The sequence below is a fragment of the Juglans microcarpa x Juglans regia genome, chromosome 2D, assembly GCF_004785595.1.
Source record: "Juglans microcarpa x Juglans regia isolate MS1-56 chromosome 2D, Jm3101_v1.0, whole genome shotgun sequence".
NCBI lineage: Eukaryota > Viridiplantae > Streptophyta > Magnoliopsida > Fagales > Juglandaceae > Juglans > Juglans microcarpa x Juglans regia.
In genome coordinates, this window is record NC_054596.1 from 19,138,374 (window position 1) to 19,163,137 (window position 24,764).

At 35.9% G+C, this 24,764-nt stretch overlaps 2 protein-coding genes across 3 annotated transcripts; both read right to left on the reverse strand.

Annotated features, from left to right (window-relative positions):
* Positions 1–3,036: 3,036 nt before the first annotated feature.
* On the reverse strand, positions 3,037–7,585 carry LOC121249955 (G-type lectin S-receptor-like serine/threonine-protein kinase At4g03230). 2 transcript variants are annotated; one of them, XM_041148837.1, is made up of 8 exons: positions 6,151–7,585; positions 5,369–5,875; positions 4,964–5,119; positions 4,633–4,862; positions 4,333–4,543; positions 3,982–4,219; positions 3,667–3,817; positions 3,037–3,576 (listed from the first exon to the last, which is right to left on the reverse strand). In XM_041148837.1, the coding sequence occupies exons 1-8, from the start codon at positions 7,427–7,429 to the stop codon at positions 3,268–3,270; spliced, it is 3,081 nt and encodes a 1,026-aa protein (XP_041004771.1). In that variant the 5' UTR covers positions 7,430–7,585; the 3' UTR covers positions 3,037–3,267. The 2 variants fall into 2 exon arrangements, with proteins under 2 accessions (XP_041004771.1, XP_041004772.1); XM_041148838.1 differs by having other exon boundaries at positions 4,633–4,844; positions 6,151–7,583.
* Positions 7,586–9,314: 1,729 nt separating this feature from the next.
* Positions 9,315–13,693, reverse strand: LOC121249956 (G-type lectin S-receptor-like serine/threonine-protein kinase At4g03230). Its single transcript, XM_041148840.1, is given in 10 exon segments — positions 9,315–9,894; positions 9,977–10,127; positions 10,268–10,505; positions 10,639–10,849; positions 10,935–11,143; positions 11,257–11,387; positions 11,421–11,427; positions 11,913–12,374; positions 12,742–12,894; positions 12,897–13,693. Coding segments are annotated over 10 exon segments (2,535 nt in total). The 5' UTR covers positions 13,561–13,693; the 3' UTR covers positions 9,315–9,585.
* Between the last annotated feature and the right edge of the window lie 11,071 nt (positions 13,694–24,764).

Here is a 24,764-nt window from a genome sequence, read left to right on the forward strand (position 1 = left end):
GTTTTTCCGATATATTATATAGTATATATATATTATAATATATAACAATATAGTGATAATATATTGTAGTATATTATAATTGTATTATAGACTATTGTGATAATATATAATTATTTTTATAGGATTTTAAAATTTAATATTATATTAATTAGTAATTTATCATATAATACAAAATTATGTTATATATAATTATATATAGTATATATAAAAATTATATATAATATAAAAAATATTTTATACTATAAAAAATTAATATATATATATGAGCAAGTCTGGTCTAGTTCGATCCAGTGTTAGAAAAAGAAAAATCGAAATCGGATCAATTTTGAGAAAAGTGGAATTGGTACCGGACCTAACCAAACCCAGTACCAGACCAAATCTATCGGATCAGTCCGATTCAGTTTACCAGTTCACTGGTTTTTTTCACCCCTATATACAATCTCTCATTTCTGAAAATCCAAATACACCAATGGGCCTACATGTGATGTGCAATCACCAAACAAGCTAAGTTTTGATTAGAGATGTAATTAGTCCGGTTCATTTCGATTTTGGATATATTTTAGAACTGAACCGGTATATACCGATTTTGAGATTTGAAAAATCGATACCGCACCAGTTATACCTCTAAACCAATACTTCCGGTTTTACCGATTTAGTCTAATTTTTTCGGTATATATATAGCATATATATTATAGCATATAATAATATAATGATAATATATTGTAGTATATTATAATATATATTATAATTGTATTATAGACTTAATATAGTGATATATTATAGTATATAATATAGTGAAATATTATAGTATATTATAATATATAATAATATTATATTAGTATAACTAATAAGACAAAAACTTAGACTAGTATGATCACGTAAAAAATAGTCAGAGGCAAGACTGGAAGATAGAGAGGCCAACACGAAATTCCACACCTAATGAATGAACATGGGACTTTTCAACAAAAGCCAGGAGAGAAATTACTCCTAGTAAATAGGAAAATAAACCTTTGTGACTTTTTAATGCACTAATTGCTCCTACAAAGCCATGTCAATAGCTACCTCATTAAATTATTTTTGAATTGGATATAGTTTTTTTCCTTTTTTTTTAAGGGAAATTATCATCACTTATTTATCAAAAAATTTAAATTCATGAGTGAATACATTATGAGATATCCCTAATAGATGGTCCCAACAAAGCAAGCCTTGATCACAACAACCCAGCAAATTTGTTTCGCCTTGATCTTTGTCTAGCAAACACTGCGTAGTCAACCATATTTAGTTTCCTTAATTTTAGCTCATGTATTAATTTTGTTTAATATGTACAGCAGAGCAAATCAATTGCTCTTTCCTTTCTTGTTCATATAGGTAGACATGTATCAATAGAAACTTCCTCTGTAATACACTTTGTGACAGAATTTTACAATAAAACACTGAGTGTTCAAATTCTTTATAATCCTCATATCAAACATGACATCATAAACCAAAATAATACATTTGAAGTTTTTTCAATATACTATTTCTTTTTGTGACTAGTCTGGTCTTCACTATTACTGATACTCTCTACAGACAAACGTCCAATAGACAACTCAACATGATCCTTCATAATAGAATAGGACTTGTATGGTCTTTTTGCTTTTTTAATGAGTGCCTTTTTTTCTTCTTAATTTATGATTTTTTGTTTTATATATAATCAATGAATTCATAAATCTTATTGAATTTTAAAACAAAGATTAAAAAGGTTGTCCATTACAACTTATGATGATTATATATTTTCGAACAATATATAAATAAATTTTTGTGTATTTTCTAATGTTTTGAATACCGTACCGGACGCCGTACCGGTCAAGGCACTGGAACGAAATATTTCGATACCGGTACCGTTTCGAGATAGCTTTTCGGGATAGTCGATATATAAATAAATTATATATATAAATATATATAAAAATTATATTCTAAAATAATAGTCTATATATAAATAAATTATATATAAATATATATATAAATTATAAATAGTCTAATATGAATTGGGGGTTAAAAAATAAGCTTGTAGTTTGAAAAAATGAAAAAAAAAAAAAACACAGACCGAAATATCGGCCGGTACTGGCAGAAATATAGGCCAGTACAGGCTGAAATTCAGGCCGATACGACCGGTACAGGCCGGAATGGCCGATACGGAACAGATATAGTACCTGTACCGACCGGACGGCCGAAACGAAAAATTTCGGCCGTACCGGCCGGTACGGTATGAAATTTAAAACACTGATATTTCCTCACTAAATTAAAGCAATATTTGTGTATTATCACTAAATTAAAGCAAGGTTGTTTTTGTACTAGAACGGAAACAATTGAGGGAACTTTGTTGCTCAATATCAAAAGGCTAACATCCACGTCTATTCCTATGCAACATGGAGGTGACATGCTCAGAATCCGCTCTATTTCTTTGTAGAGTAATATTACAGTTGTAGAGTATGCAAGTATCGTATAATCGCTTTAGAAAAGAGTATGATCTATTATTAAAAAATTAATTTTTTTTTCATATAGACTCTATATATTTATTTTTTTCAAAATAATTATACAATATTTACGTATTCACAATTGTAACTATCATTTATTTTCTTTGTATGCTCGTGATTTGCATTGATTCAAATCGTATTTCTAGTGGTACGTGTACATTACAAATATTTTTCACTTTTGTTCCTTCGATTCAGTCAAGCTTTCCTGCTCTAAATTTTTTGTTTTTTTCCTTCGGCTGCTTTCCCGAATATTGTCTTACATTTGCTTTCTAGGAGAAGTGCTCTTCTTCTAAAAGTCAAGCATTCTTGAACTAAGGACCTTGATTTAAAAGCAAATCCAGACAGACGACTTGACTCAGTGCTCGATAAAAGCTTTAGCATGGAAACAGGCTCAACGGCAGTGACATAAATAATTATATTAATGCATTTTTTTGTTTTGTTGGGAAAAGGGGCATAAATCACTTTAGAAGCAAAAGGAGAATGTTGTCTGCAAGAAAATCTGAAAAATTTTCTTGTCAACTCTGCCTAACAGTCATTGAATGAAGATGCGTAAATTCCAAATAAAATAAAAGGGTGAATTCCCGGCAATATTCACCCAGAAAGAGAGCTACATCCAGCATAACATTATCAGTAACTCAGAGGAAGTGTGGGGACAGCTAGCTGCTAAAATTTGAGGTTAATGCCTTCAAAACTTCACAACGTTGGTGATCAGGACAAGTACAAGACTACTCATTCAAATCTCCATGCAGCGCTATCGCCCATCCTCTATAGTGACTGTTAACCCATTATAAGAGCACGTTTCAGGTTTACTAGAAGAAGAAGCTCTGCTAGAAGGACATCGCCTAACAACAAAAGCTGGTTGTTTAGGGTTTGGAAGAGTTGCAGCCTCACTGCCAAGCATGAAAACTACATTAGACATGGTTGGACGATCATCTGGATCTTCTTGCACGCATAAGAGCCCAACATTTAGGCACTTCAAATATTCATTTGCATTGCAGCTTTCAAGGAGTGTCTGGTCAATTAAATCCAGAGCCTTGTCTACTTTCCACAAATGCCATGCCTGTAATCAATTTAAAAAATGGAACTACTGTCACTAGGAGTATGATTATGCATAAGGTTAATGGGTGGGGAAACATTCACTAAAACTTACATAACCTAGAAGGCTCAAAGCTTGTTCAGGTTGGAAAAATCCTGTGTTTCTTTTTCCACCAATAATCTCAAGCACAACTACACCGAAGCTAAAAACATCAGACTTGACAGAGAAAAGCCCATCTAATGCATACTCTGGGGACATATAGCCACTGCATAACAAAATATATAAATAATCAGTAACATGGTATGTGAATATATGGGTTTTTTTTTCTCAAAGAAAGATAGGGATTGCAAGTAATTGTGATAGAATTCTAGCAAGAAGTTTTGGTTATGCAATGTATACAGAACTAAGCTCTATGTATACTTTACTTACTATGTTCCGACCACCCTGTTCGTGTTTGCTGCAGTTTCTTTGGCTCCGAAAATCCTTGCCAGGCCAAAGTCAGAGATTTTGGGGTTCATTTCCTCATCTAGTAGAATGTTGCTGGTTTTCAAATCCCTATGAATGATCCTCAACCTAGAATCTTGATGAAGATATAGAAGCCCTCGAGCAATTCCCAGAATGATATTGAACCGCATTTCCCAGTTCAACAACACACATAGCTTTCGATCTTTAAAGATCAAGATTTTCCAACCCAGTTACATAACATTATAAGTTAGCCTTGTTCATCAATGTACCCTACCATGCAATGAAATGCAACAGAAATAAAATGTAGAGACTGACCAAATATGAAGGAGTCTAAGCTTTTGTTGGGCATATATTCATAGAGTAACATCTTTTCATCTCCTTTGACACAATAGCCCAAAAGTCTAACCAGATTCCGATGTTGGAGTTTGGCAATCAACACGACCTCGTTCTTAAATTCTTCTAGACCTTGCCCAGAACCACTCGAGAGCCTCTTTACAGCAATTTCTTGTCCTCCTGGAAATTTTCCCTGATTCAGGATTCCAAAATACGACACCATGTTTTTAACGAGGAGCAAATTGAAATCCAATTTTAATTATCAAGAAAAAGGAAGATTACCCTGTAAACAGGACCAAAGCCCCCTTGGCCAAGCTTGTTTGCATTTGAGAAGTTATCTGTAGCAGCTAGTATGCTTTCCAAATCGAAAAACGGTACATCTATGGCCTTTGCATCATTTTCTTTGAACCTGCCTGATTCAATCAAATCCTTGACACGTCTTTCGTTGTCATACAAGTGAAACACTGGACTTTTCTGAGGAGCTTCCCTGTTTTCTGATGTCAAGTAGAAAACTGTATTACTCTGTTACGGGCCTTTTTTGTTGAAGAACTCTTAAAACTTGGAAGTTCTTCGTTTTGGCAATATAAGCAATGTCTTATAGTTACTAGTTTACCTTGTGTATTAGTCATCCTTCTTCTCCAAAAATAGATATAAAGAATAGTACTGGAGAGAGTAATTAGGAAAAATACAGTTGTAAAAACAATCACAACAATCACAAACAAGGACATCTTTCCTCTTGAACGTCCATCTGTTTCCTTGCTATCACCACCTTGAAGAACGAAAGAAAGACATCTCACGATTAGGCAGGAAATAGTAATGAGTTGCAATCTAATACACTGCTATTTTGTGTCCCCACCCCCCCCCCCCCCCCCCCCAACTTTTGTTCATTCTTGACTTGACATAGTTCTTTCTGGCATGCCCCTGACCCTAGCAGCATTGGCCTAATCCTTTCTTATACAAAAACTAAAACACTCACATGATGAACAAGATTTCATACTTTTGCTCAATATATGCTCACCTTGAGTGCAATTCAAGCTCAAGCTATCCCATATAAAGTTTGCATTGCAAAGGCAACTTCTCTTCCCATTTCTAGTTGCATTGCAAGTTGAATTTGGCCAGTCCTTGCAGTCTGCAGGTGAAGAACAAGTTGGCTCTGTTGGTGGATCCCAGCCAATCTCAACTTCATCTTCAGCTTCAAATGACAAGTCAGAACTATAGTTGGCTGGCTTGGTGTTGCACCAGCTGATCACATTGAACGGTAATGACTCGTTGAGTTGTAGTGCTTTGTCTTGTGCGTTCTTATTGCCACAGTTGTCTGCACCGTTTATTTGGATGATAAACTTTTGGGTTTCTGGATAGATGGCCGTTACTCGGTAGTTTCTACCCGGTGCCTCAAAGTTGACCTGGCCTGTGGAGATGTTACAGTGAAAATTAAAGTACATTGGATCACCACATTTTGGTCCTGTGCTAAGGGGATAGGGAATCATATATGTGCCACAAGTCTCACAATTTCGTCTTGTTGATTCTGCAAAGTTAGAACTTGGAAGTCAGAAAACATCATCCAACAAGCTTGGGCTCAACTGCTATGTAAAGATTGTCTATTCATGACGCGATTCACCACCCCAGCTTTTCAGGCATCTTATAACTCTCAGAGTTCTGAGAGAATTAAGCAAAATTAAAGCCCAAGGGACCTTATTAGGGGAGTTTTCCACATTAAAAACGTTATTGTTTACAAGTCAGTTAAGTATTTATTGGTGTTCACAAGTCAAGAATAACTTGAAGATATTGAAAGAATGGTACCTATATCAGAAATTGCTATGCGTACATAAATGTTACGGCCACCGTCATGCTCCTCCTGAAGATTGTTGAGATCCTCCGACCAAATCCAGCATGCAGAACTGCCAGTCCCACCCCGTCGAGTAATCTCAGCTACTTCATACAAATAAGCCTGGCACTGGCAGGTATTAAGACACTCTAGTTTGCATGCCAATTCATTCTTGGCATTAAATTGAGAGTCTGGGTTTCCAACTTTCATCGTCTTCAAACTCAAGAATGTATCACTCTGAGTATTTTTGCCGCATAATATCGACTTTCTTGTGCAGCCTCCTGAAAAGTCTCCACTGCTCCATTTCTCCGGCAAGCTGGGTTTGAAACCAGGCAAACACTTGCACATAATGTCGTTCTTACTGTTACAGCTAGCAAAATTTCCACAGGGATTATAAAGACTGCATCTGTCCCTTGGTTCTGACCAAACCGATGACCAAATCTTCTCTGTATCCCATTTCAAATACTGAATTTGGCCCGAGAATGTCATTACCAGCCTCGTATCACTGTATAATGACGATGTGAGATGTGGCACAGAATCATTGTGGACCGAGGTAAAGTTCGATAACAAGAAAAATATAGCAGTGGGCATCTCATCAGAACTAATGATCTTCCCTGAAACTCCACTTTTCCAGTACCTTAACGATCTTTTCCAGATGATGAACTGGTTCTCTCCTTCTTGATCTTGCCGGAAAGTGAAGTTCCCAGGTGCTGGATCATCAGAACTTTTCCATGAATTCAATATTAAATCCTCATCCATTTTCATCCCTGGGAGAAATGTATCGCCTGGGTAGTCAAAACTCTGCCAGAGAATCTCCAAGTGATTTTCTTGTTCTTCATGGCTCACAACCAGGTTCCCAGTATCCATTAGCTTTGCTGTTCGGTACATAGACGATGAATTTTGGAGGTTTGTCGACCAGTAAGGTTTCCCACTTCCATCCAACACCATGAGATTTCCATCTTCTGCAATGGCGAAAACACCATCATCGCCTGAAAGCGGGTTGTCTCGATTGGCAACCCACACAACAGTTCGAGGATTCGAACCGTGGTACCATATTCCAACATATCTTCTAGTGTCAGAGGTTTCACTAGGAGTAAAAAACCCGAGCTCAAATCTTTTTCCTGCTGAAATAAGATTATCTTCTTGATCATCGCTTACCAATCTGCTAAAATTTATGGTGTCTCTTGCGGCGCAAAATAAAAAAGATGAGCAAAGTAAAAATGAATACAACAAGGAGGTGGCCGTAGGCGGCATGTGTTTTACAGAGCCAGTAATGATGATGGTCTTTGATCTTATTCTCCTTTTGCTTACGATTGAGATCAAATCAAATTAGTTAGAATTGTCTACTTAACTAGGAAGCGTACAGGGGTAGCTAATCATGCAATTTCCACAGTTCTGTTCCCAAAATTCACATTTAGTTGTCTTTCTGAGAAACTGCTCAAAGTTGTTCTCCACAAGGCTGTCCCACACATTAGTTTATAAGCGCAAAAAGCAAAGTAATTATTATTGGGTGGATGGAGTTGAAATATGTTTGAAAAAATGGATGCATGGCTGTTTCACAAGTATAGTGACGATATTGTCCAGGCCTGCCGTAGTTATTACTATTGTTCTGCGTAATTGTATTTGAGTAGCACTAGCGTGCCGCATGTAGCTTACCTCTGCAAGTGACCGCTAGTGCAAAACTAGTATTTTTTTTTTTATCTAATTTTTTTATTCATATTTTTTTATCAATTTTAAATATTTAAAAAAATAAAAAAATATATCAATATATTTAAAATTACTTCTTTAATCATTAAATAAAAATAAAAAACAAGCGGTCACGTTGAGCAGTATAAATGGGACAGCGGACTAATTTTATCCATTTTATTTATTATTTATTATTATTATTATTATTTTTCTACATATTTGAAAGGGTTAAACAGACCCGGCCCGAAAAGAAATAGAAATGAAAAGAGTATCTATTCAGGGGTCAGGTTAACATATTGGCATACATATATATATGTATATTAAAAAAAAAGACTATATTCAAATTTATTGATAGCCTTCATTTGTGGTGGAGAAAAATCGTGGTTACATATTGACTCCTGAGGGTTATAGATAATTATAAAGGACCAAAACTCAGACATCTAAAAAATCTAAAATAAAGCAACAATAGACAAATATTCAAGACTTACATGTCAATCAACACTAAATCAAACCTTAAAAAACTGAAAAAAAAAATAAAAAAAAAAAAAGACAATCCTGCATATAAATGTCAGCTCACAACAATAAGAATAATAATAAAAAAAATAGGTGCAATATAACAAATATCTCATTAGAAATTGGCAAATACAGAATTCTGTCCATATAAAAAAGTCTACTGGGCAAAAAATCTCTATCTTCAATCAGTCCATATTACCAAAACAAAAAAATGAAAAACGCAACGCTATCAGCACTTAGAAGGGTAATTTACTAGACTAAGCTGAATTATTGGAAAGCAAATCGGCCAGCGAGGTCAAGATTGTTGTCGGATTTTGTTAGCTTTTGTTGTGGCCCCCACTGGTTTTGAACTTTTCCTCTCTTTTTTTCCACCACTTTCTGTCACGTGGGAAAGAATTCAAGATGCGATTACGCGGGTTTCCATTCATAAAACATAACCTACCACTCATTGTTTGGAATTAATTTAATAATATGACGATAATGACATATGAAGACCATAGTCGATCTGCATCTCCCTTCTTTTGACTCAAAACAGTACAACAATCTTCAGCTTCAGTCTGCACTTGCAGCCTAGCAAATCCATCTTGTAGTAATACTTAATGCATCGTAGATTCTTGATTAGTCAGGTTGGAGACAGACATCAACCACCTAAATTTTAACACACGAGAAGTGTAGAAAGGGGTATCACAAGTGAAAAACAACAAAGGACATTCACCCAGCTAGGGACACAGATATTCTCAATCTAGTCCAGTTGGAGTACCTATGACCTATTCCTCAAGAGGTTAATGTGATTGTGACCACAAACGAGGAAGTCGAGGAGAAACTCGTTTGCACACCACACTCCGCAAAATTCCCTTTGTTTCAAAAACTCCACTCCAGAACTTGTCAAATAAAGGTCTGGATCAATCAAATTCAATGCACATCCGAGCACAACTTGAACGGATGATGAGCCTTGAAGACTTCATTTTTTCCTGCAACCATAGTGCGACCTAAACAGAGCTGCTCCAAACTGTACAGTACTACATTTCCAGCACAATTTTAGGTAAAACCAAAGTTGAGGGGTATACAAGCAGCAGAACAGCAGAGGAATACACAATGCTTCAGACTACAATTTTAAACAAATCAAGCAACAATAAGTGCACTACAAAGCTAACTAATCACAGAGCAAGCTTCAGGGTGCTTCACATCCAACACAATCTGAGAATCATACATTATTTTGTTTCTCCTAGACTACCAGATATTTCTGTATGTGTGTCTATTCTACTAGAAGAACTAGCTGTGCTAGAAAGGTCTCTCCTTGGAGTTGGAAGATAAGCGGGTTTTTTCGGAGTTGGAACTGTCGCAGTTTCACTGTCAAGCATGGTAACAATATTGGACATGGTCGGACGGTCATTTGGGTCTTCTTGTACGCATAAGAGTGCAATGTTAGCACACTTCACGAACTGGTCAGCATTGCAAACTTCATGCAGTGTCTGGTCCATTAAATCCAACACCATGTTTCCTACCCACAATCTCCATGCCTGAGACATTTGTTAAATAAGTTGGTACGAAGTATAAAGTCAATAATAATAATCATAATATATGAAAATCCAACATGCTTACATATCCTACAAGGCTCATGGCTTTTTCTGACTGATAAAATCGTGTGTTCTTCTTTCCACTTATAATCTCAAGGAGAACAACGCCAAAACTATAAACATCAGATTTGAATGAGAATTGTCCATCTAACGCATACTCTGGAGACATATAGCCGCTGCATTACAATGATTATCAGTGCATGGATAAAGTTGGCACTTGTATGCCTTTTGTCTAACAGGAGTTACGAGATTGAAAATTGTGATACAGTAGAGAAAGATCAGCTTCCCATAAGTATACTGTCTAGGAGAAACTTACTAAGTTCCAACTACTTGGGCCGTGTTGTCCCCAGTTTCTTTGCCTCCAACAATCCTCGCCAAGCCAAAGTCAGATATTTTGGGGTTCATCTCCTCATCTAGAAGAATGTTGCTGGTTTTCAGATCTCTATGGATAATCCTTAATCTGGAATCTTGGTGAAGATAAAGAAGTCCTCGAGCTATTCCCACGATGATGTTGAATCGAATCTTCCAATCCAAAAGCACGCTTAGCTTTTGATCTTCATGTTTTCCATTACGCATTGAAGATAACAATTTCAGCAACAGTAACAAGTCAGCTTTACTCAAGGCAAGATTCAATTTATCAAGCAGACAAGCACTGGAGAAAATCAGCAATTCGGTTTAGAAACTAACCAAATATAAATGAGTCTAAGCTTTTGTTTGGCATGTACTCATAGAGCAAAATCTTTTCATCTCCTTTTATGCAATACCCTCGAAGTCTAACAAGATTTCTATGTTGGAGTTTGGCAATCAACACGACCTCATTTTTGAATTCCTGTAAGCCCTGTCCAGAGACACTTGAGAGCCTCTTTACAGCAATTTCTTGACCTCCTGGAAATGTGCCCTGGGAACAAGTTACCATACCCAGAATGTTACCACTTTACTAGTATTCAGGAACATGAAATATAACTCAATTTTTCTGAAATTACCTTATAAACAGGCCCATAGCCCCCCTGTCCAAGTTTGTTTTCATCTGAGAAGCTATCTGTAGCAGTTAGTATGCTTTCCATGTCAAAAAAGGGGACATCTATGCCTTCATCGTCTTCTTTGATCTCACCCGAGTCAATCAAATCTTTGACATGTCTCTCACTGTGTAATGTGTGAAGTGCTCGGTTTCTTTTATTACTTTCTCTGTTTGCTGTGTTCCGAAGACAATCATGCTTATTAGTTAAACTACATAAAAGAACTAACTGGTTTTATTTTGATTTAAATGGACAGAACTAGAGATTTCCTATAGCACAAATCAGTTACCTTGTGTCTTGGAAATCTTTTTTCTCCATATATATATGCCTATAATGATACATGTGATAGCAATCACACATGCTAAAGTTGACACAACAATCAGAAGCAATTTCACCTTGCTTTCTGAAGGCTCTCCCGAAGGCTTAGGAGAAGCACCTTGTACAAGAGGAGAATCACTTTCTACATGGAAGAAAGAAGAAATTTGTCTTCAATATGTGTAGCAGAAAATAACTTACCATGAGAGTGAACAAGTTCAAATGGAAAAATCAGAGGATAAGTCAAATTCAACAGTATTTTTATTGCATAATTCATTGTTAGTGCAAGGTATTCATGATATTGCTGAAAAGTATTTTAAAAATTATAGGAAACATCCCAATTTCTAAGGTAAAACTAGATGTGATAGTGCATAAAGAAAAAGAAAAGCTTTTGGAAAGCAGGATATAACTTCAGTTGAGCAGTGAACTATTCTCCCAACACTGCTGTAGCCAGCGCAATGGAGCAGGTTTTGGGTCTAATTATCATAATTGATTAAAACAATAAAATGTTTTGAGTAGGTCAGTTCCCCCGTTGCAAATTTGCTATACCATCACAATGATCTTATTGTATTTTCACTAGCAGAGCAACAATACTCTGTAAGATGCATATAAAATAGTGTCCTAACTAACCTTTGGTACAATTTAGATTTGAACCATCCCATTGGAAGTTTCGGTTGCAAAGGCACCTCTTTCCATGTCTTGTTGGATTGCAAGTTGATTGTGGCCAATCCTTGCAGTCTGCCAATGAAGAACAGGATGGTTCCTCTGGTGGCTCCCAACTAATCTCCACTCCATCTTCAACTTCCGAACTAGACTTGCCCGAACGATCATCGCTCATATAAAATGGCAATGACCGATTGAGCTGCAGATCTCGTCTCAGATTTCTAGCATTAGGATGGATGAAAAAGTTTCGCGTACTTGAATTGATACTAGTTACACGATAGTTGCCGCTGGGAGTGTTGAAGCTGACCTGGCCAGAGGACATGTTGCAGTCAAAACTGAAGTACGTTGTGTCACCACAATTTGGACTGGTGCTCAGTGGATAGGGGATCATGTTTGTGCCACAAGGCTCACAATTCCTTGCAGTCGTTTCTGCAGATGTATGGAGCATGAAATAGTAATTATACACTGAAAAATGAACTTTAGCCCACCTAGTGTTATAAACATGTCTAGATTATTATAGGTAGCAAGCTGCTTGAAATATAACTACTTGTGTAAACACACTGGCAGCCCAAGGGGAACAGGCTATTATGAGCAAACGAGGTTAAGTTTCACTTTTCTCCCAAAAATTTACATCGAACTACGGATTTCGAGGGTAACTTAATGTCATAATCAAGCATAATATAGAGACTAGTGCCATACATTTAAAAAATAAAAAATAAAAATCTTTCCAAAATATCCTTTGCCACAGTAGCCAAATCAGGTTATTCCAGCATATTCAAATATGTGAAAGGAGTACCTCTATCAGATTCAGCTACGCGGACGAAGAGGTCACGACCATCTGTGTACTCCTCTTGAAGATTACGCACTTCCTCCGTCCAAATTGAGCAGTTAGTAGCAGTATCGATCCGGCCTTCCCTGTCTCCATTATATGTATATGAGTAAGCCTGGAGCTTTTAAGGCACAACTTTCTGCATTCGTCTTCATCTTCTACCAACTCCTTTTTATCTGGGTCGGTCACTTTCATCATCTTTAAGCTCAAGAACTTGTCTCTGGGGCCGAGTGCTGTCGAAATTCTGGTACACCCGCCAGAAAAATCACTAGCTTTCCAATCCTCCGGACTACTAGGCTTGAACCCCGGCAAACATTTGCATACTAACCTATTGTTAATATTGCAGCTGCCAAATTTTCCGCAGGCATCGTAAATGCCACACTGGTTTTCCGGTACCCACAACATCAAAGATTGAGAATACCAGTACTGTAACTGCCCTGAGTAATCCATCACCAACCTTGATTCTTGGATCGAGAGGTCAGCATAGTTGGAATATGATAGTAACTTAGCTATGTCATCAGGCATCTCATCCGAACTGAGGAACTCACTTTTACTTACCCAGTATTCATCCAAATTTTTTAAAACGACATACCGATCCCCTTCTTGTAGCTTAAACTTGAAAATCCCAGTTCCCGGGTTATCCCTTCCTATCCACGAAGCCAACTCTAGGTCTTCCACCATTTCCATACCTGGAAGAAACGTATCAGTTGGGTATTTGAAGCTCTCCCACAGATTTACCACCCCGCTATTACCAACATCCGTCAAGACCAGGTTTCCAGAATCCATGAGTTTCACTTCCCCATTTTTAAAGGGGGTTTTACGGATAATAATAGACCAGTAATCATTCCCAGTGCCAGTGGTGTCAGATACCTTGAGCTTTCCATCTTCGTCAGTTCCAAAAACCCCAGTGGAATCCTTCGGTATCGGGTTGTCACGGTTGGCAACCCACACAACAATTTGATTCGGCCAACTATGATACCATATCCCGACGAACCTCATGCCGCTAGAGCTTCCAAATGGGGTAAAGAATCCCAGTTCAAACTTCCCTCCAGCGGAGATAAGAGTTGTTCCATTGTCTGTAATCTTCTCGCCAAGCTTCAAAATGTCTCTAGCCTCGGAATATGCAGCAGGGGAACACAAGAAGTACACGTACAAAAAAACTAGAAGAAAGTAGCTGGGAGTTGAAACTGGAATTCTCGTGGTGATTTTGAACATACTGAAGTTGCTTCTCATCTAGTTGACAAAGCCTCTGCCTAACAACGTTCTTTCTTTCCAACCAAGCAGCAAGCAATAATTGGACAATTTTTGGATGTCCGGTTCCTGTAATATATAATATATTATTTTTATTTATTCATATGATTTACGTTAGTTTTATTTTATAAAAAATAATTTTACAATCATCAATATATATCATCAATCTGTTTACTTTCATTTTACTTTAAATGAATGGTATATATTTAATGATCAGATTTCGACATCATCAATATATATCATCAATCTGTTTAGCATATCATATCCGCAAGCAAATTACAAAAAGGGAAGTTTAATTTAGAGCATGCAGGCCGGTCAACGTCATCACATGGCTGCTTTGACAACCAATTAACCACCATTTCATCTTTTATAATATTGGTCCACACAACAATAGCTTTACTTATGTGTCGCAAACTAAAGATCAGACAGAAATATTGGGAGAGAGATACATGGACTTATCAACCCCTAAAAATGTGACCAATCAACCCCTAAATATATATATATATATATATATATGTATTTATTTACAGCTACTTTTTCCCTTCACCGTTGTATATACAATTACTCGTAGAAAGGAATTTCCCTTCTTTTTATATTTGTGAAACATCCATGTCTCCTCTTTTTTTTCCTTTCTTTTATTCACGAATATTTGTAAAATGGCCCCCGCCCTTGTAGGTGTTTTTTTTTTTTTTTTCCCTTTTTGGTTTTAATTCTGACCCAAACCAATTCACAGTCAGAAGTCGTTTATCAGACTACTTTTTTTGTAATGAGAAATGATACTTGCAGTCGTGAGTGTGCAAGCGTCATGCAGTCGCTTTAAAAAAAGTGAATAAATATAAAACCCACATGAATAGAAATTAGTTTTTAAATGGTGGATCCCACTCTTTTTCAAAGCTACTGCACAGCGTTTACGCATTCCACGACTGTATGTAGCATTACTCTGTAAGTAATAGGGCAAGGTTGGAATAAATTCCGTCGAGTCAAATTGGAATATAATGGAGTCAACACACTTTACCCTGTTTGGATATTGAGTTAAGATAAATTGAATTTTTTGTAAATAATAATGACTTAAGATGGTAGAATAAATTTTCTGGAGATCACCTAAAATATATTTATGAAAAATTGAAAAAGATTATGGATCTCGTATGTAAAGAGATGTTTAGTTGAAAATTATTGTAACTCACATATGTAAATAAGTTTTGAGTTAAATGATATTTAGTGATTTGAAAGTTGGATGTTTAAATTTTAGACTCAGCTTAAAATCAGATTGAACTAAATTGATCTCAGTACATTCCAACTTGGGGAGCTTTTTAACTTTGAAATACAAACACGAGTACATGGGAAGTTTAAAAAAATGATTTGTATAAATTTTAAATAGACAAATTTTGCGCAAATTATTGTAAAAAAGTAGCTCTCACATTAAAAATGTATTAAAAAAAACTATTCTTTATTAATATGACTTACTTTTTTTATAAAAGACTTGTATGAAACTTATAACAAATATTACTCAAGTTTAAACGAGTACTCATATATGCTGAACCAAAATGATAGTTGAGCTAATAGCACTTTATATAACAGTAAGTTTTTCCTTTTTTAAGGCCTTTATACTATACAACATTCACATGATATATAATTTAATTTAAAATACTAAAACCTTAAAATTTATTTTTCAAACTATGCCACGTTTATGGTGTATAATGTAAAATTATTATAACAGACCTATTCATTTCGTAATATCTCTTCAGATAAGAAAAGATAAAAGGAATCTGAAATGCAAAAAAAGGACCGGTGGGGGTAACGCCAGTGATTTTTTTAATTTTTTTTGTATCGATGAAATTGTAGTGTAAAAGTTTTGTGAGGTTTCTATAAATACCTTTTATCTTTTTGAATTCACTGATGATTGTTTGAAATTTCTCTCGGGAGAGATGTAATTTACTTCTCAAATTTGTCATTTCCAACTATTGTTAGAAGTAGTGGCGGAGGCAGAATTATGATTGGTTTGTGTAAATTTAATAAAAAAATATATAATTAGTCAATAAACATGAGATTATTGAATTTAGAAATTTACTATACGAGAAATGATACTTGTAGTCGTGAGTGTGCAAATGTTATACAGTCGCTTTAAAAAAAATGAATAAATATAAGACCCACATAAAAAGAAATTAATTTTTTAATAGTGGACTCCACTCTTTTTCAAAACGACTGCACGTCGTTTGAGCATTTCACGACTGTACGTAGCATTACTCTTCACTATACATCTCATTTTTTACTTCAACAATAAAATAGTTTCAGTCCAATTAATTATTTAGAGTTAAAAAACATAGGTAAATAACAAAGTCAAGTTCATAAAAAAAAAATAATAATAACAATAAGAATAATAATAATAAAAGTAGAAGATGGTAATGAGAAACTCCACAATCACGTATAATACAAACCAAAACAAATGAATAGTAAATAACAATACCAAGAGCTTTGTGGAACTCATTTGTGTTTTAAAATTCGAGTGGGTGCATGGAATATTTAGGACTCGTTTGTTTTCAGAGATGAGATGAGATGAGATGAGATTAAAATTAAAAAGTTAAATAAAATATTGTTAGAATATATTTTTTAATATTATTTTTATTTTAAGATTTGAAAAAGTTGAATTGTTTATTTTATTTTGTATGAGAATTTAAAAAGTTATAATAATAAAGTAAGATAAGATGAGATGTTTTCTGAAAACAAACGAGACCTTAGTTGGAAGCAATGCGCCAACTACTCCAACGATCCACCTTTGCACCTTATGGATTCTAAATTATATATCCATTTAACCATTGGGCTAACATACATAGTGTTGGTGGGCCTTAAAGCACCTATTCGGTTCGAATGCCACAACAAAAGCAGTCACGAAAGCAAGTTCAGCCTACCAAATTAGACAGCGCACCCAGCTTTAGCTAAGACGTGGCATAAAACCATACCTCAAATCCCTAATTTTTTTTTTTTTTTTTCTTTTCTTTTCTTTCGAAATCTCATGCAAAAGCTCATCTAATACGATAAACCCTCCTTTGCCAAAATATGAGCTGCTTCTTTAACATTTCTTATAACAGGTTTAAACTCCCAATCTTGCCAAGGATAATGTTAGAGCCACTGCTGAGGGCTCCCGCTAGGCTCTTTATGTGTTTTTTTTTTTTTTTTTTTTTTTTTTTTTTTTTTTTTTTTTTTTGCTCTTTTTTTACATGGATTGTTGTAACACTTTTAAATATTTTTAAAAAAATAAAAAAATTCACAACATCTTTAAAAAACACTTATTTAATCACAAAGTAAAAAAGTAAAAAATAAAAAAAATTCCAACAGGAGCTCAAGTGGGAAGACTAATATTTTTTTTACTTCGTGATTAAGAAAGTATTTATTAATAATGTTGTGAATTTTTTTTATTTTCTAAAAATATTTAATAAAAAAAAAAAAAAAAAAAAAAAAAAAAAAAAAAAAAAAAACACAAAGAGCCTATTGGGAGCCCCAGCAATGGCTCTAGCATTATCCTCCTGCAAAATCCCATGCAGCTCCTTAGAACACTCTCATTGAAATAGCCAAAATCAAATCCAAGTTTTAATTAATATAACATAAATTTACCTTTACATATTCCATTCAATCTGATTCTCACATTGGATTATCTATTTATTCTTTATATAATTATAAAATAATATTAATTTAATTTTTAAATTTATTTATTTTTATCATATTTTACTATTCTACCGATTATATGTTAATTAGTAATCATATTCTAATTAAATATTGGTTAAAAAATCATATTTTCAATAGTCATTTAATGCTAATAACCACAACGTCTAATTAAGCTCCTCTAAAATTCTATATAAATGTCTTAATTACAGATCAAATTTATATATTCCTCATCCAGCTATATTTTTTTGCCAAACTTTATTTTATCCAACAATTATATCTACTACAAGTCTACATCTTCCCAAAAAAAAGTATCAAACATTACTCGGCATATCTTCTACCAAAAAAATAAAAATAAATTAAAATTCCCAAATCAAGTATATCTTATATAAAACAATAATACAAAAAAAATACAAGTATATCTTCAGAAAAACTGCCCAAATCACTGTGCATTTACAACAAGCAGCCGAAAGAAGTGTACCATTACAACATTAATGTAGTTACAAAAGCCACGTACTAATGTTTAGTGTCAACATACAGCCCAATGAGAATGGCTGTCCCATTACAGCAACATACTAAACTCTGGCAGCCCACATCCACATAAACATCATTTCTTAAAAAGTGTTGCTGCACTTCCAACAAAATACATCCACAGAAACATGTATGCAAAATAACCAAAGAAGCGAGGAGAACCCCTTAATGCATAACTGTCTTGTGCAATATAAATCTTCATTCAAGTTTTAAGAGAGGTGCTTTAATACGTAAAGATATACCAAACACCAGAGAAGTTATTATTAGAGAGATACTGAACAAATAAAAATTATAACCCAACCAATACATGATGAGTCAGACTTAAATCCATTATTGTCAAAAAACACTAGCTAAGTGAGAATAATTTCAATTAGACATAAATTGATTAATTAACTTAGCTAAGAAAGAGCATGCATTCTTACCTCAGCATCTGCAACATCGGAAACTAGTCTCGCCAAAAAAACGAACAGAGGAAACGGATTTTGAGTTTGTAAACTTTCATTCACAGTCCCCGGTTACAAGAAATTTTCATTTGTATTCTGCATGATCAACCAACAGGAACCAAGTAAGAGCCTTGAATTGTTAGCTCTAGTGCCCTTATTCAACTAATTACTCCAGGGTCATGAAAAATAATGAAATTCAACTTATAACCATAAGGAGAAAAAGATTCAAGTATTCTTAAACAGAAAAGCTTCCCTTAAATACTAGAGAACCTTCAAAGTAGTGGCATTTGGATGACAGTAAATTTCAAATACTAAGATATGTAAATCATTTTACCCAAAAAGAGAAGCATGGAAATTATTTATATCACTGCAGATACTAATCCAAGGCTCGGTTTAACTTCTTCATTTTTTTTATTGGAATTTTAACTTCTTGATTAGGATGTTCCCATGACGGTGTTGCTAAAGAACCAAGATCCAACAGCTACTCAATGGAGCTTAAAAACATTTGCTTGAAAAAACAACAACAATAGCCAGAAAATGCACAACTGAGAGAAAATGTAGCATATGAGCACCAATTTAAAGTGAAATTTGGATTGGAAAACCATATACCTCTTTTTATGCATTGCCTAGCACAAACATATCTGAAGAAAAGAAGGCTACACGAGCAAAAAAAACAGGTGTCCCAGTTAGAAACGTACAAACGGAATTGGAAACAAAAGCAACACAAAAAAAACAAAAAAAACAAAAAAAACAAAAAAAAAAAACAAAACAAAACAAAACAAAACAAAACAAAAATAAATTGTAGGGCGACTACGTTTCTGATGGCACCGCGCTGAAGAATGTTGTAGAGCTCTACGGGCTTGCAATAAATAGAGAAGCTCACTTCGGTGGCGCTTTCCTCCTCTGCCGACATACGCACACGGGAATCTTGGCGGCACATATTCTACGATTAGCTTCTGCAATTTGCAAATGATAATTGAGGATTTACAGTTCAAAAATTCAAAAAATTAGAAGCAAAAAAGAAAACGAAAACGAAGAACGAGCACTAATGGACGAAAATCATAAGGGATGATGATTCATTGGATTAAATAACAGGTCACCGAGCGCTTAGAAAGCAACCAATGCTGGAGGGGTTACAAATGAGCTGCTTCTTTAACATTTCCCACAACAGTTTTGACTTTTGAGTCCTATCCTCGAAACAAACCCATTAAACTCCCAATGTTGCAAAACCCCATGCAGCTCCTTAGAGAATGATCTATTTCCTCAGCAATATTGAAAAAAATTAAATAATTAAAAGAGAGAGAAAAAAAAAATAGAAGATCGAGTATCTATTTAGAATAAATATTATGTGGTATTTTTATCATTTGATTAATCTGATACCTTATAAAATTCTCTAAATTTTAACTAAAATGCATCATTCTTAAAATTTTATCCTAAATTTTACTAATCTTTCAAAAACTTCATACGTCTCATTTCTTATATTTTCTCTATTTTATTAAAATAATTTTTCTATACTATTTCTTTATTATTTTTTTTGTAATACCTGAGCCCAAGCCCATACCTAATGGAAGCCCAGCCCTCGGGATGAAACAATGGTGTTTAGATCACTCTTGGTTCCCCTCTCTTGCAAATTCCGGTGCTTGTGGGTGTACAGGGGCTTTGGGTCACCGAATTGAACCAAGTTTGTGGGTCCTCTTCGATGTCTCTGTCAACCATCATCGGAACTGCTGGTTGAACGCCACCACCTTTTTCACCACCATGCACCGCCGTTGATTGAGTGGTCGGCGATCACCCTTCACCACGCAAGTAACCCCCACGGCCTCTGTTTCCCTCAATTTGAGATTTTCCTCTTTATTTAATCTTAGTATCACATATCAGAACATTGGTCCCTTGTTATGAGCGAAAGTTCGAGACCCGTGTTATCCTGATGTTTGTCTAATGGTGCTAATGCTGTGTCGTTTCAGTTTTATTTTAATTGTTTTTATTTCGTTGACTGAGTCTTTGTAAGTGGGCCGAGAGGCTTATGGGTAGTTATTGAGTCCCTGTAGTCCGTTTGAGTCAGTTGTTTCCGTTCGTATTTACTGGGCACTGCCCATGTCGTGTAATGGTCAGTTATCACCTGGCCTATTTATGTTTGCTATTATTCAATCAAAAGGGAAGCATTTATTCAATTACAGATTATCAAAATGAGGCGTGGTAACCTCGAATTACCATAAACAATTCAGTCACTTTGATTACATAATTTTACAGCTATAACAGTGGTATTCAGAGCCTTGGTTCTGCGACAATGGCTGAGTGTACTAGGCATGCGCAGAGGATTGAAGCTTTGGCAGCACTGAAAGGAGAGAACACCCACCTGCGTGAAGAACAGGAGCGACAGAAGGAGATGTTAGACGCAGTACTTAAACAGATCAATAATCTGGCATCTAGCTATGAGACTTTAGCAGCACATCACAATTCTAGGGAAGGTTCTTCCAACTCAAAGGTCAGTAACAATCCTTTATTTGAGGGAAATGGGGGAATTCAAGCTAGGTCCTTAAGGTTGGATTTTTTTTAATTTGATGGTACTGATCCGGATGAATGGATTCAAAAGGCACAACAATTTTTTGAGTATTACAAAACACCCGATGACAAAAGGTTTCAAATAGCCTTTTTCCATATGGAAGGAAAGACCCTACCATGGTATAGTTGGTTAAAGGAGTCCAGCCCAATCCAATCTTGGGATGATTTTATTGCAGCCTTAGAAGTGAGATTTGGACCCTCAGCCTATGAGGATCCTATAGGGGAATTTACTAAATTAAGGCAAAATGGGACTGTGGAAGCCTATCAGACGCAATTTGAAATACTATCTAATAAAATAACTGGATTATCTGAAGAGTTTCGAATTAGTACCTTTCCCAGTGGCCTTAGGGATGATTTAAGGATCATTGTCACCATGTTTAAGCCATCTACACTCTCAGCAGCCTTTGGTTTGGCTAGATTACAGGAGGAAGAAATGCTTAGGCGTATAAGGGCAAATCCAAACAAGTTCCAAAACAACCAGCCTAGATTGCCTACACCAGCCCCTATTTTGAGACTTCCAGCTCCTCTGAATAGACCCAACCTGAGACCTCAAACCTTTAATAACCCTAGAAAAACCAGCTTTCCCATCAAAAGAGTCTCTCCTGCCCTAATGCAAGAAAAGAAGGAAAAACGTCTATGTTGGTTTTGTGATGAGAAGTACTATCTCCGACATAAATGTACCAAACCCAGGATTTATCTTTTAGAAGGAATGGAGGGTGAGGTAGAGGAACCCGAGGAACTAGAAAATGAGGAAGTTACCTTGGCTGTGATAGAAACTAATGACGAGGAAGTGGGTGAGTTATTAGGAATCACCCTGCACGCTATTGCTGGATCTTTAGCCCCAAAAATTATGAGAATGTTTGCAGAACTTAATCACCATCGAGTATTGGTCTTGATTGATACAGGAAGTACTCATGATTTTATAGATCCAAATGTAGCAAGGAAGGCCAATCCGTCAAGAGAAGAGAACCACTTAATAGTTTAGGTGGCTAATGGTGCCACTCTTCCTTGCCTTGGTTACTGTAAGGCAGTTTCTTTGAAACTAAGAGATTACACATGTAAGGCTAATTTATATGTTTTGACTCTTGGGGTTGTGACTTAGTTTTGGGTGTTGATTGGCTAAGAGGATTGGGATCAGTTTTATGGAATTTTTCTGATCTAACTATGCGGTTCCAGTGTGATGAAAAGGTTGTAAAGTTGTAGGGAATCCAGAGACCAGCAATAAATGTGATTGAGGAAGACAACATTGGCGACCTCAAGAAGGGAACAACAAAAGGAATATGGCTGCAAATTATGGAAGGAAATGCTACAAGTCTCACTCCTAGCATCTCTAGAGCAGTACAACAACTTCTGAACAGATTCAAAGGGGTATTTGCTGAACCAAAAGGGCTGCCACCTCCCAAGATTTCTGATCATAAAATTAAATTGCATGAGGGCTGTAAACCCACATATGTAAGACCCTATAGGTATCCATATTACCAAAAGGAGGAGATAGAGAAACTAATGGCTGATCTGATCAAGAATGGCAGCATACGGAGCACCAAAGTCCCTATTCTTCACCCATGTTACTAGTAAGGAAGGCTGACGGAAGTTGGAAGATGTGTGTGGACTACCATGCTCTCAATAAGGATACCATCAAAGATAAGTACCATATTCCTAATATTGATGAGTTACTTGATGAATTAGGGGGAGCTGAAATTTTTTTAAAGCTGGATTTAAGGTCAAGATATCATCAGATAGGAATGCATCCTGATGAAATCCCTAAAACTGTCTTTCACACACATGAGGGCCATTATGAGTTTTTAGTGATGCCTTTTGGGCTTACTAATACTCCATCGACTTTCCAAGGGGTGATGAATGAAATGTTTAGGTCTTATTTGAGGAAGTTCGTGCTGGTATTCTTTGATGATATTTTAATATACAGCAAGTCAATGCAGGACCATAAAGAACATCTCACACGGGTTTTGGAGGTACTAGAAGCTAAAAAAAATTTTGCCAAGTTGTCCAAGTATGTTTTTTGTAGCAAGGAAGTCAATTAGAGGTATCTTATTTCTAAGGAATGGGTCAAAACTGATCCTCAAAAACTGGTTGCTATGCAAGAATGGCCAACTCCTAAAAATCTCAAAACTTTAAGAAGTTTTTTAGGACTGACGGGATACTACAGAAAATTTATCAAAGGATATGGAGCAATCACAGCCCCTCTTACCTGTCTTCTAAGAAAAAATGCTTTCTTTTGGAATGATAAGGCACAAGCAACATTTAAGGAATTGAAAGATGCTATGGTAAGTCCTCCTGTACTCAGATTACCTAATTTTACTAAAATGTTTGTGGTGGAATGTGATGCTTTAGGAGAAGCATTGGGAGCAGTGCTAATGCAAGAAGGGCAGCCCGCCTATTTCAGTCAGGCTTTAAAAGGGAGGAATCTGACTTTATCCACCTATGAGAATGAACTATTAGCCTTGGTGATGGCAGTAAGGAAATGGAGGCACTACCTATTAGGACAGTCCTTCAAAGTATGCACTGACCAGCAAGCACTCAAATATTTGCTGGAACAAAAGGTGGGAACTCCCTCACAATAGAAGTGGATCTCTAAACTGCTGGGTTTTGACTTTACAATTAAGTATAAGAGTGGAAAAAATAATGCAGTGGCTGATGCACTCTCCAGGGTATATTATCCCGAGAGCACAAACCCAAACAATACCCAAACACCGTCCATAAACACAACCCAACTAGAAACTACCAACTCCAAACCAACTACCAAAAATCTCAGCACAAACCCATCCTCCACAGCAATGTCCAACCATAATCCAAACAACACCAAATCCAAATCCAAGCAATTAGTATAGTCCAAGCTCAGTGGATGCAAGAGTTAAAGAAAGCTTACCAATAGGACCCCATGTTGCAGCAGCTGATTAGCCACTACCATCATGGAGACCTAGACCAATCTCGCTACCAACTCAGGAATGAGCTACTCTTTTACAAGGGTAGGCTACATCTTGGGTCATTGGTGCCCTTCCAGCAGCAGATCCTACATCAATTCCATAGCAGTCAGTTAGGGGGCCACACAGGAGTACAGAAAACACAAGCAAGAATCAAAAAGGAGTTTTACTGGCCTGGCCTAAGGAATGATGTTCGAACACATATCAGAGAGTGTGATGTATGCCAAAGGAGTAAAGTTGAAGCCCTCCTCCCATCGGGGTTGCTCCAGCCTTTGCCCATTCCTGCCAAGAATTGGGAAGACATCAGTATGGACTTTATTGAAGGATTACCTCCTTCAGTAGGCAAAACAGTAATCTTTGTGGTGGTGGACAAGTTAAGTAAATATTATCACTTTATGTCTATTACTCACACATACACAGCTCTAACCATGGCCAAGGTGTTCATGGACAATGTTTTTAAATTACATGGTTTACCACTAACCATAGTAAGTGATCGAGATCCTGTGTTCACTAGCAATTTTTGGAGAGAAATGTTCAGGTTATGTGGAACAGATCTGTTACTCAGTACAGCCTATCATCCTCAAATTGATGGACTAACAGAATCCAT

What these genes read in the sequence shown, in the direction of transcription:
- LOC121249955 (XM_041148837.1), bottom strand. Translation starts at nt 7,429, where the DNA reads ATGCCGCCTACGGCCACCTCCTTGTTGTATTCATTTTTACTTTGCTCA. An exon ending in GAGCTTGAATTGCACTCAAG is followed by an intron (nt 5,120 to 5,368) that starts GTGAGCATATAT and finishes TCGTTCTTCAAG; the next exon opens with GTGGTGATAGCAAGGAAACA. An exon ending in CTTAGACTCCTTCATATTTG is followed by an intron (nt 4,220 to 4,332) that starts GTCAGTCTCTAC and finishes TGATCTTTAAAG; the next exon opens with ATCGAAAGCTATGTGTGTTG.